The following is a 12,431-nucleotide window of genomic DNA, read 5'->3' on the forward strand; positions in this document are numbered from 1 at the left end:
ATGTTTAAAAGTCCTGGCTTGGTTTTAAAATACATTTTGTTATAACTTTTAGACAAGTTTATTTAGAGTGACATATTTTCCACCCCCCTCTAAGATGCTGAGGTGAAGATCCTGCTTCCCAGGACATGTAATATGGCTGCCTATTTCAAAAGAGGTGTTGTGGCTTCCTAAAAGGCTGCTATAACCCAAAGGCGCTTAATACATTAGAAATCATTAAAAAGGCGTAAAGAGTGAAATAAAAAAAATGCAGTAAGTATTATCTAATACTACACCATTTGATTTTATTTAATAAAACAGGATTTTGACTGAAATGCTGCTTTAAGCCGTTTACAGTGTTTCTTACCTTCCTGTTTATGCTGTAGTACATTGGAGATTTCACTTTTTTTTTTTTAAGGTTTTAATACACTTGCTATTTTATTGACCACTTCTGAAACTAGGTTTTATAAAACAAATGTAAAAATGCTGCACTAAGTATGCAGTCATTTCAGAAATTCTCAATCGCACTTCAACAAAAAAACCATCAAACAAATTAGATGCAATGTAAAAGACCTTTCCGTGTCATAAAAGCTGCATGCCAGTATATACAATCATCTGTCTAGCAGTAGCAGGTTTATCAACTACAGGTGACATAACAAACCACCTTTTTTTTTAAATGTTAAAAGATCAGCTTTGCAATCTGAACTCAGCTAGACTAATTCTGTATGTACAGTAGTTTGCTTTATATTTTGTTAAAGAAATCGGTGTCGTGTGCAGCCAGAGCTATTCTTTGAGGTCGTTGTCATAACAAGAACACAAGTAACGTTACAAATTCACTTCTAAAAAGGTGTTGGGATTTTCATTTTGCCACTTGTTTATCCAGGTGTCTCCTGCTCTGTCTCATGCTCTGTCTCATGCTCTGTCTCCTGCTCTGTCTCCTGCTCTGTCTCATGCTCTGTGTCCTCTGTGTCCTCATCTGTGTCTTTTGTGTCTTTCTTCCTCATACACATCCTTGCAGAAATAGGGAACCAACCGCATAATGGTGATTTGTCGCTGGGGGGATATGGAAGAGGTGGTGTGAGGTGTGCATCTTTCACTTACAAGTTGCAAAGCAAAAAAACCCCACCAAGATGCGTTAACACTTGCTGTAAAATGGTACTGGGCTGCATTTTGGGGATCCTGTGTTAATATACTATCACAGAAAAGAGATCCCTTATTTATGCACTCAGCCCTCACTCTTAATTGAAACTTGTAACCATAAATACAGCTTAACCCCGTTATAGCGTATTTTTTTTTTTTTTTTTGTGGTGGTACCGTTTCCGCCAGAGGGGGAAAGCTGAGAACTCTCCCAGCGTTCCCAGACCCCGTGGGGCAGCGGCAACAGCACACAGCACTTACCTGGCATCTGGCAGCTCTTCTCCTTGTCTCTGCTTCCTGCTTCTGCTTCCGTCTTGCGAGAGCAAGCTCCCTTAAAGAGACTGTGTGTGTGTGTTTTTGTTTGTTTGTTTGTTTGTGTGATAGTATATTAAACCATCCCTATTTGCACCCCTAATAGTACATTACACTATTATGTAACGTGTTGTAATGATAAGATTAATTTCTTAGAAGATGTCTTTAAAAACAAACTGTTATACGCAAGCGATTTGGACTGACGTGTAAATCTACAGTGGTGAAATAAAAACATAAGTACTCGGAGTTCTCCATATCTCTTCCTTTTGGCCTTGAACAATAAATATTTTAAAGAAGCAGTTCAAGCAATATCCTACGTGTTTTTTTTTTTTTTTTTTTAAATCAGTTCTGTACTATGAAAAAATACTTGTAGCATAAGAATAAAAAAAGTTTTAAAGACCTTTTTAATGTTTCTAATGTAGCCAGGACTGGTTTCTGGCTACCAGTCTGCCCTTCTGGCAGTAAGCCCTGGTAAGAGCAGGCAGCCAGGATTAATCATAGGTTTTCATCACCCCCAGCAAGTTCAGTGAGTCAAATGGGAGGTGGGACTAGGCCGGTGTGCATCCAATCAGGGTTTCAGGCATGGTACCTTCTTCCCCTGTACTTAAAGCTGCAGTTCAGTCAATATCCTGCATGTTTTTTTTTTTTTTAATAAATCAGTTCTGTAGTAAGAAAAAATACTTTTAGCATTTTCTGTTTTTAAAAAAACAACTTTGAAAGACCAATTTTCTTGTATTCTATTTTAACAAGCATTTGCTAAGGCACTGACCCTTCATGTCCTGTCACAAGCCCTGGCACACCCCTTTGTCAGCCCTGCCCTCCCTCTTGTACATGTCAGTGCAGGAGTGCTCATGAATATTCATGAGCTTCCACTGACAGACAAGCAGAATATAAACAGATCCCTTCACTAATTATGTCACCAAATTTCACCGATCAATACATGGAGAACGAATTGACCTGCAGCTATACAGTTCTTTAGGTAATTAGAGATTGCCCACATGAAACTATTGAAGTAAAAAAATAAATAAAAAATAAAAAAAAGACTGAACTGCAGCTTTAAGAAGCTGCACACCCCAAATTCAGCAGTGCCTCTACCTGCTTGAGAGAGGCTGGTCTACCCACAACAGTTGTGCAGGGCTCTACCAATCTGTATTCCCTCCCTTAGGGGAGTGGAAGGGAGACTATACCCCTTACTCCACCAAGGAGTAAGGGAAGAGCAAGGACTGCTTCAGGGCTCCTTGGCCTGGAGTGGAGGTCCAGGGTACATCCTGAGGGTTAAGCCCCAAGAACTACCTGTAACCACTGTGTGAGCTGTGTATGCTGACCATCTGCAGTGTATAAGAATAAAGTGTGTTCCTATTCACATATACCTTCCTGCCTGAGACTGCAATCTATAAGGGGGAGGGGAAAGAAGTTCTCTTGTAGGGATTGTCCCCACATCCCTGGGGCCTGCAAGAGATGGAGGTGCTGTCACCGTGAGTACGAATCAGTTACTGCCCCAGAAGCCTGTTCTGACCTCCACAACACCACAGGAGACTCAGATCAACTGTGAGCCAGCATGTATGCACCACACCACACCGTGTAGTAGTGAAATCTCCCAGAGGGGGGGGGGAGGGAGAGGGGAACATGTGTAAGGCCAAGTTCAGGGTGCCAGAGACAGGAGTTGGAGGGCGGGCGTTCGCGTGTGCGAGCGTCAGTCTGCTGGGCGATGTGTGCACATCATCCCCAACAGACCTTTTCAAGCTTTCAGGAGGCGGGGCGACAGACAGCAGCTTAGGGATCGGTGTCATTTCGGAATGATTTCATTGGCTGCCGAAGTACCAGTGACGCTGCTGCAGCTTCAAAAAACAAGTTGGGTTTATTGAAACTGTAGCAAGCGTCAACTCCGTACTTCCACAACAGGGCAGCTGCTACCCTGACAACTGCTATTCATGCATACTAATGTAGGAAGCATTTCCAAAGTGACAGCCCAATTCCCCTTCTGATAGGCTCTGGCTCTTGAGCCCCGCCCTCTCCCTAGCAGTCCACCAATTGTATCTAGTAACTGCCCAGTCAATCATATTCCAGAACTACATTTCTCATAATGCTGAATTAAATAATCCAGAGCAAAGCGATTGATTACAGGATAACGGATCGATTTGCATCTTAGCTAATCACTTGTCAGTGTGCAGATTGTATTGATGTACATATTGAATGGGAAAAATATATATATATTTTAAAAAACGGCAGCTTGAACTGCAGCTTTGAAGTAGCAGTCCACACTGATCGCCATTTTTTATCTCAACTTGCCCTTTCGAACGTGGTTTTTATTTAAAAATAAATTGAAAAATCTGTTTAGGAGATATGACATTTTAAAATATTAGGTGTCCGGGCAGGTACTAAGGTAGCAATGAAGCTCTCTACAGAGTTCAGTGCAGTCCAAGCGCAAAGTGGTACCCTCAGCAGCTAGAGATTCAGAAACCAATGCTGTTTTAAAACCCTTTTTTTAAAAGAGCAGAACATGGTGACATTTGTTAAGCGCCTACGGCAGGGGTGGGGAACCTTTTTTCTGCCAAGGGCCATTTGGATATTTATAACATCGCTCGCGGGCCATGCAGACACAGGCAGGCATGCAGGCACACAGGCACACAGATCCCCCCCCCCTCCCCCTGGTAGTTGCTGCTACTGCTGGGGGGGATCGTGTAGGGTGGCTGGTGGGGTAAGTGCGGGGGGAAGTACGGTGGCTGCTGGGGCTAGTACAGTGGCTGCTGGGGGTCGTGTAGGGCTGCCGCCGCCTCACACCACCTCCCGATCGGGTGCGCGGCGGCCATTTTAAAAAAAATAAACGTGACCCCGGTTATAGCAGTTGCCTTAGCAGGGCCAGACCAAATGATTTTGGGGGCCTTATACGGCCCTCGGGCCTGACGTTCCCCACCTCTGGCCTACGGCTTAAAAAGACTGAGGAACACTAATATCCTTCGCAGGTGAAGCTTGCACAGAGTTGCAGGCCCCCTTGAGCAGCAAACGAGTTACTGCACATTTGTGGCATTACAGAAGCCATATCTTGATGCTGTTACTTACTGATGCTTTTCAAGTGTAGTTGTGCTAGAAGTGCTTGGCGTATTGGAACGTTCGATCTCTTCGGCATCTGCAAATTCAGCCTGGGATCTAAATTCATGCCCGAAATAAAAACAACTTCTTATAAATACTCAAGGTGAAAGAATAGGAGAATGATCCCCTATGCAATGCTCACAAGGAACGTCCATGTAGAGATTTATAAGACAATTGACTTTCCAAAAACACAGCATACTTCCATGTCACTAGTAACCCTTGAAAGCCACTCTGTGTGGACTCCCACTAACCCGTGAAGACAGGTATATTTTGTATGGGTGTCGCTGGCTGGAGGTACAGTAATGCAATAAGGAGAAAAGGAATAAACTCACGAATTGCTTGAGGTCCAGGGGCTGTGGGGTGTGCTCCTACCGAGGAGATGCAATGCAGAAAGTTCATGAGTGGCGGTGCAGCTGCCTTGGAAGAAAGCATGGGACCAAAGTTGCAAAATACTGGGTACAAAAAAAGATTATTGGCACATAAAAAACAGCACAGCAGGTACTCTGACGCATTTCAGCCGCAAAGGGCCTTTGTCAAAGAGTAAAGTATATAGGACAATCAATCTAGTATAAATACTCACAGTTCCTCCCTTCCACAATGACGTATCGGCGATCTCAACCAATGAGAGTCAGCACGCCCCCTCTCACGGACGCTGTGTAATGTTGACACTGAAAACAGCCGATTACTACGAATAGGCAGGCAACACAGGGAGGTAAAAAATCTTATTTCCCATGTGACGTGACGGCTGAGACACCAATAGAGGGTCTCGATTGTATTATTGTTTAGTTTAACTGATAGCCTGCTAAATAAACGATAGTACATGAAGAGGTAAGGAACTTAGGGCATTTTACAAACACACACAGTAGATAGAGACAGCCTAAAGGAATTATACCTTTAATAATGATTCATTCCTAGCGATCAAAGCCCAAAGTAAAAACGAAGAGCTCTGGATTCTAAAGACTGCTTACCATAGACTGTGTGATAATAAAAACTCACTCCCATGTGGAGTGATTTGAATGTTAAAAACAAAACAGTTGCTGAATATTAAATCATCACAATATATTAAAACTTGAAAAAACTGGCATAAAAATAATATATCTAATATAGGCATTAATTTCTTCTCATGTAATATATCAATCGTATGTAATACTTCTTTATAATAATAATCCACATACATATAAATGAACAGAGAGATAAATCAGGAAGCAATATCTATACCGATAACCATCAAGGAATCTTGGGTCACTGAATGATACAATTCCATTGGATATTTAGCATTATATGAATATCATTATTATTATCCAATGGAATTGTATCATTCAGTGACCCAAGATTCCTTGATGGTTATCGGTATAGATATTGCTTCCTGATTTATCTCTCTGTTCATGTATGTATGTGGATTATTATTATAAAGAAGTATTACACATGATTGTTGCCTGCCTGCCTATTGCCTGCCTATTCGTAGTATTGCCTGCCCTGTGTTGCCTGCCTATTCGTAGTAATCAGCTGTTTTCAGTGTCAACATTACACAGCGTCCGTGAGAGGGGGCGTGCTGACTCTCATTGGTTGAGAGCGCCGATACGTCATTGTGGAAGGGAGGAACTGTGGGTATTTAAACTAGATTGTTTGTCCTGTATACTTTACTCTTTGACAAAGGCCCCTTGCGGCTGAAACGCGTCAGAGTACCTGCTGTGCTGTTTTTTATGTGCCAATAAACTTTTTTTGTACCCAATATTTTGCAATTTGGGTCCCATGCTTTCTTCCAAGGCAGCTGCACCGCCACACACGAACTTTCTGCATTATAAATACTCAAGGTGGAAGTTGGCTGAAACCCTACTCTGCCAGAGAGCTACAGTATTGTTCATGGTTTTTCTGCAATGGCCTAAAAAGTGAGTGTGAGGTGTACATTCACAGGCCAAATTATTAATAATTTATGTAAATCGTGATTTAGTTTTGTTCCAGTAAAAGGAATCACAAGTATCTCTTGGTTAAAATGAATTTATCACATCTTCTATGGTGGGATACACAGGGATAAAACTGTTCATACAAGTGCTATTCATGTGTCCCTAGTAAACTGCTTGCGTTTGTAGTTTTTCTAAATTGATGTACAATGAATTGTATGTGTCAATGGCGTCTCTCCTAAGTGCTATGGAAATCTGATTCTAAAATGAAATCACTTGTGGAAGAAAGATCAGGGCTATACTCTGATACATTGCTGATCCCCCTGGCCATACAAGGGCTAAATAACATGTGCTTCAGGCACTGAACCTTCTAAACACAGCATGCTGATTGGTAAAGCTGTGGTTATAGATACATACTGAAACTCTTCCCTCCTATAGATATAAAAATGGAGCCTGAAGTAGTGTCTACATGGCAATATCTGCTGTCCATTTTCACTTTCCCCAAAGCACCAGGAAGCACAGAACTGCCTGGCCCCACAAAGTTATCATTCTCATCCAGTGCTTCTTTCACGGGCCTACAGGACCACAAGATTTCAGGGATGTCACAAAGTCTCAGGGTTTTAACAGCCATTTTAAACTCTACCTTGGGTACAATTCTATAGGAATAAATCGACCCAAGCTAAAAATCGGTGAGCATAGGGAAAAAAGAACAAAAAAACGAAGACACTTGGAAACGTTAAACATATTGTAAAGTACGATAAAGAAATCATTGAACAGAAGCAGCAGAGGGAACTGCACCGTAAAAGTTACATTAGTATACACAATGGCACCATTGTGAGTAAAAATGCACAAGGTGATACCATGCTCTATATTTCTCTACCTCTTTCTTTTGCGGTATCTTTTTAAACCGTAGACGACCAGCACAACCAGGATAGGGATGATCATGCAGAAGGTGATGAGGAGCCATTTTCGGACTTGTTGCTTTGTATCCTCTATCAAAAAACCTACGTGACAGAGGAGAGCAATGTCAGATAGGTCTTCCCTGCTGGAGTGAATGGCAAAGTATCACAGTGCAAAGGGCTGCTGATTAAGCCCCATATGGCTGTGAAGCTGTACACTCCTGTTAAAGGCATTAACAGAGCCTATGGCATTTAGTTTATTAGGGGAGGGGTGGGAGTTACAGACCTGAGCGGGCCCTGCGTTCTCCAATTTTCTGAAGGCAAAACGGAGGCCCCCAGCCATCATTACAGTGGCATGTTCCTCTGTTGTTACAGACCTGCCAAGAGGAAATACCACTTGTAGTGAGTGAATAAAGGTGCATATTCAACAGACACAGACTAAAACTAATATATGATATATCTATGTATTTATATACAGTTAGGTCCGTAAATAATTGGACACTGATACAAGTTTTGTTATTTCGGCTATGTACCAAAATAAATTCAAGTTACAGTTAAATAATGAATATGGAATTCTGAAGTGTATAGGGATATATTGTCTGCTCAGATTCAGCGAAGTTGATTGGACGGCGCTTCACTTTACAGATGCACAATGACCCAAAACATACTGCTAAATCAACCCAGGAGTTTTTTAAGGCAAAGAAGTGGAGTATTCTGCAATGGCCAAGTCAATCATCTGATCTCAACCCCATCGAGCATGCATTTCACTTGCTGAAGACAAAACTTAAGGCAGAAAGACCCACGAACAAACAACAACTGAAGACAGCTGCCGGAAAGGCCTGGCAAAGCATCACAAAGGAGGAAACCCAGCGTTTGGTGATGTCCTTGCGTTCCAGACTTCAAGCAGTCATTGCCTGCAAAGGATTCTCGACAAAGTATTAAAAATGAACATTTTATATATGATTCTGTTAATTTGTCCAATTACATTTGAGCCCCTGAAATAAGGGGACTGTGTATGAAAATGGTTGCAATTCCTAAATGTTTCATACAATATTTTTGTTCAACCCCTTGAATTAAAGCTGAAAGTCTGCACTTCTATTGCATCTCGGTTGTTTAATTTCAAATCCATTGTGGTGGCGCACAGAGCCAAAAATATGAAAATTGTGTAAGTGTCCAATTATTTCCGGACCTAACTGTGTGTATATATATATATGCAGTCTTCGACAAATACGGTCCCATGGACGCCAGGGGCGAGTGCATTTTACCCCCTGACGAGTTGTTTCGGAGGGGCAGCATTTTGGCATTCTCCTCCAACTGCACATAAAATGGCCTCGGCTAAAGCAGCGCGCCACATGAGCAATGTCAGCCTTCTCTCCCCCCTTTTAGCCTCATCCTACAGAAGCGTGGGAGGGGCGTGGCACCGTCAGACAGGAGCCACCAGGAGGGTTGCGGGGCATCAACATGAGGCGCAGGACATGAGACGGTGGCAGCGGCAATGGGGACTGGACCAGGTACCGGGGGAAGGGGGACACATGCACACACACTGCACCCCCCCCCCCCAACAGAGTTGAGGTAGCTATCCCGGGCCGGGAGGCTGCGGTGGACCGGGCCCCAGCCGTCCCGGTGCTGTGTTTCCCCAGGTCCCCGCTTCCCCCCTCCCCCCGGTCCCCGTGTCAGCCCGTGGGGAAGGAGATGAGGGCGGGAGATGGGAGCGGGGATGTCACCTCAGGTCTCCGCTTCCCCCCGGTCTCGCGGAGCGGGAGATGGGCACGGGGGGGTTTGGGTAGCGTGGTGGGGGTGCTGGTCGCAGCCTTTCCTCTCTTCCCCACCCCGTCTGTGTAGAGAGAGAGGGAGAGAGAGATAGAGAGAGAGTGTGTGTGTGTATGTATGTATGTATATGGGAGAATGTGTGTGTGTGTGTGTGTGTGTGTATATGGGAGAATGTGTGTGTGTGTATATATGGGAGAATGTGTGTGTGTGTATATATGGGAGAATGTGTGTGTGTGTGTGACACCAGAGTTACCCCCCAATCAGTCACCCCCTACCCAACCAGTAGCCTAGTCAGTCACCCCCCCAGTCAGTCAGCCACCCCCCCCAGTCAGTCAGTCACCCCCCCATCAGTCAGTCACCCCTCCCTCAGTCACCCACCCCCAGTCAGTCACCCCCCCCCAGTCAGTCACCCCCTCCCCAGTCAGTCAGTCACCCCGTCTCTCTCTCTCTGGTCTCCATCTCCCCTCTCTCTGGTCTCCCCCATCTCTGGTCTCCCCCGTCTCGTCTCTCTCCTTGTGTCCCTCCCCTGTCTCGTCTCTCTCCCCTGTCTCCCCTCTCTCTTTCTCTCCCCTGTCTCTCCCCTCTCTCTTTCTCTCCCCTGTCTCTCCCCTCTCCCTTTCTCTCTCCCCTCTCGGTCTATCTCCCCTCTCTGTCTCTCTCCCCTCTCTGTCTCTCTCCCCTTTCTGTCTGTCTCTCTCCCCTCTCTGTCTCACCCCCTCCCCAACCAGTAGCCCAGTCAGTCACACCCCCAGTCAGTCAGTAACCCCCACAGTCAGTCAGTCACCCCCCCCCAGTCAGTCACACCCCCCCAGTCAGTCAGTCACCGCCCCCAGTCAGTCACCCCCCATGAGTCACCCCGTCTCTCTCCCTAGTCTCCCCCATCTCCCCCCTCTCTAGTCTCCCCCGTTTCCCCTCTCTCTTGTCTCCCCCGTCTCCCCTCTCCCTGGTCTCCCCGTCTCGTCTCTCTCTGGTTTCCCCCGTCTCGTCTCTCTCCCCTGTCTCATCTCTCTCCCCTGTCTCGTCTCTCTCCCCTGTCTCGTCTCTCTCTCCTGTCTCGTCTCTCCCCTGTCTCGTCTCTCCCCTCTCTCTTTCTCTCGCTCTTTCTCTCTACCCTCTCTCTTTCTCTCTCCCCTCTCTGTCTCTCTCCCTGTCTCTCTCCCCTCTCTATGGCCCGGACATGTTCCCTGCGTGCCCTTTTAATTATTTTTCGTTTTGGGTCCTTCCTGCTCCGTTTGTGCTGGTGCGCTTTTGGTCTCCTTTTTCCCTGTATTGCATTTAGTAGCTGCACAGCCTGCCAACCTACCCCACCAGGATGTGAGTATTTGCATATTTTTCAGGGGAACCTGCCAATGAGACTGATGGTAGGTGGGCTTGTACCATATGTCACCTGTCTTCAGGAGGATAGTACCCATACTATTACACATTAGGTACTATATCAATTATTAGTACCCTGGTTTAGTGGTTTGGCGTATTTTGGTTTATTACACCTGCATTGAGCGCTTCAGCTATTTTCTACATTTCAAGCAGTCATTGCCTGCAAAGGATTCTCGACAAAGTTTTAAAAATGAACATTTTATTTATGATTGTGTTAATTTGTCCAATTACATTTGAGCCCCTGAAATAAGGGGACTGTGTATGAAAATGGTTGCAATTTCTAAACGTTTCATACAGTATTTTTGTTCAACCCTTAAATTAAAGCTGAAAGTCTGCACTTCTATTGCATCTCGGTTGTTTCATTTCAAATCCATTGTGGTGGCGTACAGAGCCAAAATGATGAAAATTGTGTGTGTCCAATTATTTCCAGACCTAACTGTGTGTATATATATATATATATATATATATATATATATATATATATATATATATATACAGTGCTCGACAAATCCGGTCGCCCGGTCGTCACGGGTGACAGGATATTAGCGGCTGGCGACTTGCCAACCAGCCACAAGGTTTTTAATTAATTTCCCTGCTCGCGCCAAAACCAAAAAAAAAAAAAAATCCCCCTTCCTGATTGGATGACACAACTTGCTTGCCTGCTGCCAGGATTTTTTTTGGCAGGCAGCCAGGCTCTATGTGAGCCCGCGCTGTGACGGTGGCCCTCCCTTTGGATCCTGCTGCAAGGACCAAGAAGGTAAGCCACATGCCTCCATTCTCTTCTCTGCCTCTCCTCCCATGTGTCCATTCCCTTCCCTGTGTAAGGAATCCGCTCCTGGGTTTTGCTGAAACCTTGTCCTAACGGAACCTTGCAACTTCTAGGAAACTCCCCCTTGAACCTGCAATCAAGAATCACCTGCCTCTGCAATTAGACTGCAGCCTGCTTCTTGCTGCCTCCTATGCAGCTCTGTCTCATTGGCTGTCTGTTCTATTTAACTCCTGCCCCGCCCACCAGGAAGTTGCTGAACATAGACTTTCTCTAGTAACTGTGTTTGCCACAGCTTGTGTTTGGCCTGCCTGGCCTGTTCTCAGTTACTGGCAGACCCCACACTGAAGCCTCAGTGTTTCCTGTCTGCAGTTTCTGTTTCCCTGGGTGGACCCAGGCTGGATCCTGCTTCTCCATCCATTCAGAAGCGTATTTGCAGAGCTCCCAGGCATTAAGGAATCAGGTTGTATTCTTCTTTTCATTTCTTATATCTTGGAGTGAAACTGTGGGGGACTGTGTTTTGTGTTTTTTGTAGAGGGTTTTAGGTTGGTTTTGGGGTTTAAAAACCGTTTTTGGTTTTTCACCCAGGGACTGCAGTATTTTTCAACCCAGCACAAGCTGCACTTTGGCTGGCTGGTACTGTAGCATTCAACCCCTCTAACCTCCCCCACCTCCCCCCCCCCCACCACTGGTTGTTTTACTGGTTGGTTTTACTTCAAATTTCACTTTCTTTCTTAAACCTGATTCCTCTTTTCTAACTTGCAATTAAGAACTCTGTGTCTTTTTTTTTAAAGACTTGTAAAAATTGTGGGCTTGCTTATTACAACAGAGAGAGAGTAACTAATAAGGGGGAGAAGATTTAAAACTGCAGCAGGTTTTTAAAAGCTGCTGTTTTTTTCCATCCCTTTGCAGAGAGATATTTAATTGATTCTTAAAGGGACAGTTCCTCTCTGTACCTCTCTCCCTAAGCAATACCTTCCTCCCCTTACTTAGAGGCTAATATTATCATGCCTGGAAAGGGGAATAGGACTAGTGCGGCAACGGGGGCCACGCCCAGATACCGAACACCAAAAACTGTGGCCCCTAGGAGCAACACTCTTAGTCACAGCCCTAGGCCTGGTCCTTCCACTGCCCTGGCCACGCCTCCCCCAGCTCCTGTTAGCAGCGTAACCCCTGCAGTTCCAGTTCCAACATGGGCGCATGTGG

At 45.0% G+C, this 12,431-nt stretch overlaps 1 protein-coding gene across 1 annotated transcript in view; it reads right to left on the reverse strand.

Moving 5' to 3' along the window:
• Nucleotides 1-265: 265 nt before the first annotated feature.
• Nucleotides 266-12,431, reverse strand: part of LOC142495603 (disintegrin and metalloproteinase domain-containing protein 9-like) — a 131,586-nt gene continuing 119,420 nt past the window's right edge. Inside the window, exons 18-21 of the mRNA XM_075601294.1 lie at nucleotides 7,602-7,692; nucleotides 7,297-7,420; nucleotides 4,486-4,572; nucleotides 266-1,029 (exon numbers count right to left, since the gene is read on the reverse strand). Of these exons, the coding sequence (XP_075457409.1) occupies nucleotides 852-1,029; nucleotides 4,486-4,572; nucleotides 7,297-7,420; nucleotides 7,602-7,692 (480 nt within the window). The 3' untranslated portion in view covers nucleotides 266-851. The remainder of the gene's footprint in view (nucleotides 1,030-4,485; nucleotides 4,573-7,296; nucleotides 7,421-7,601; nucleotides 7,693-12,431) is intronic.

Source organism: Ascaphus truei, chromosome 5 (genome assembly GCF_040206685.1).
Source record: "Ascaphus truei isolate aAscTru1 chromosome 5, aAscTru1.hap1, whole genome shotgun sequence".
In the NCBI taxonomy this organism is placed as follows: domain Eukaryota; kingdom Metazoa; phylum Chordata; class Amphibia; order Anura; family Ascaphidae; genus Ascaphus; species Ascaphus truei.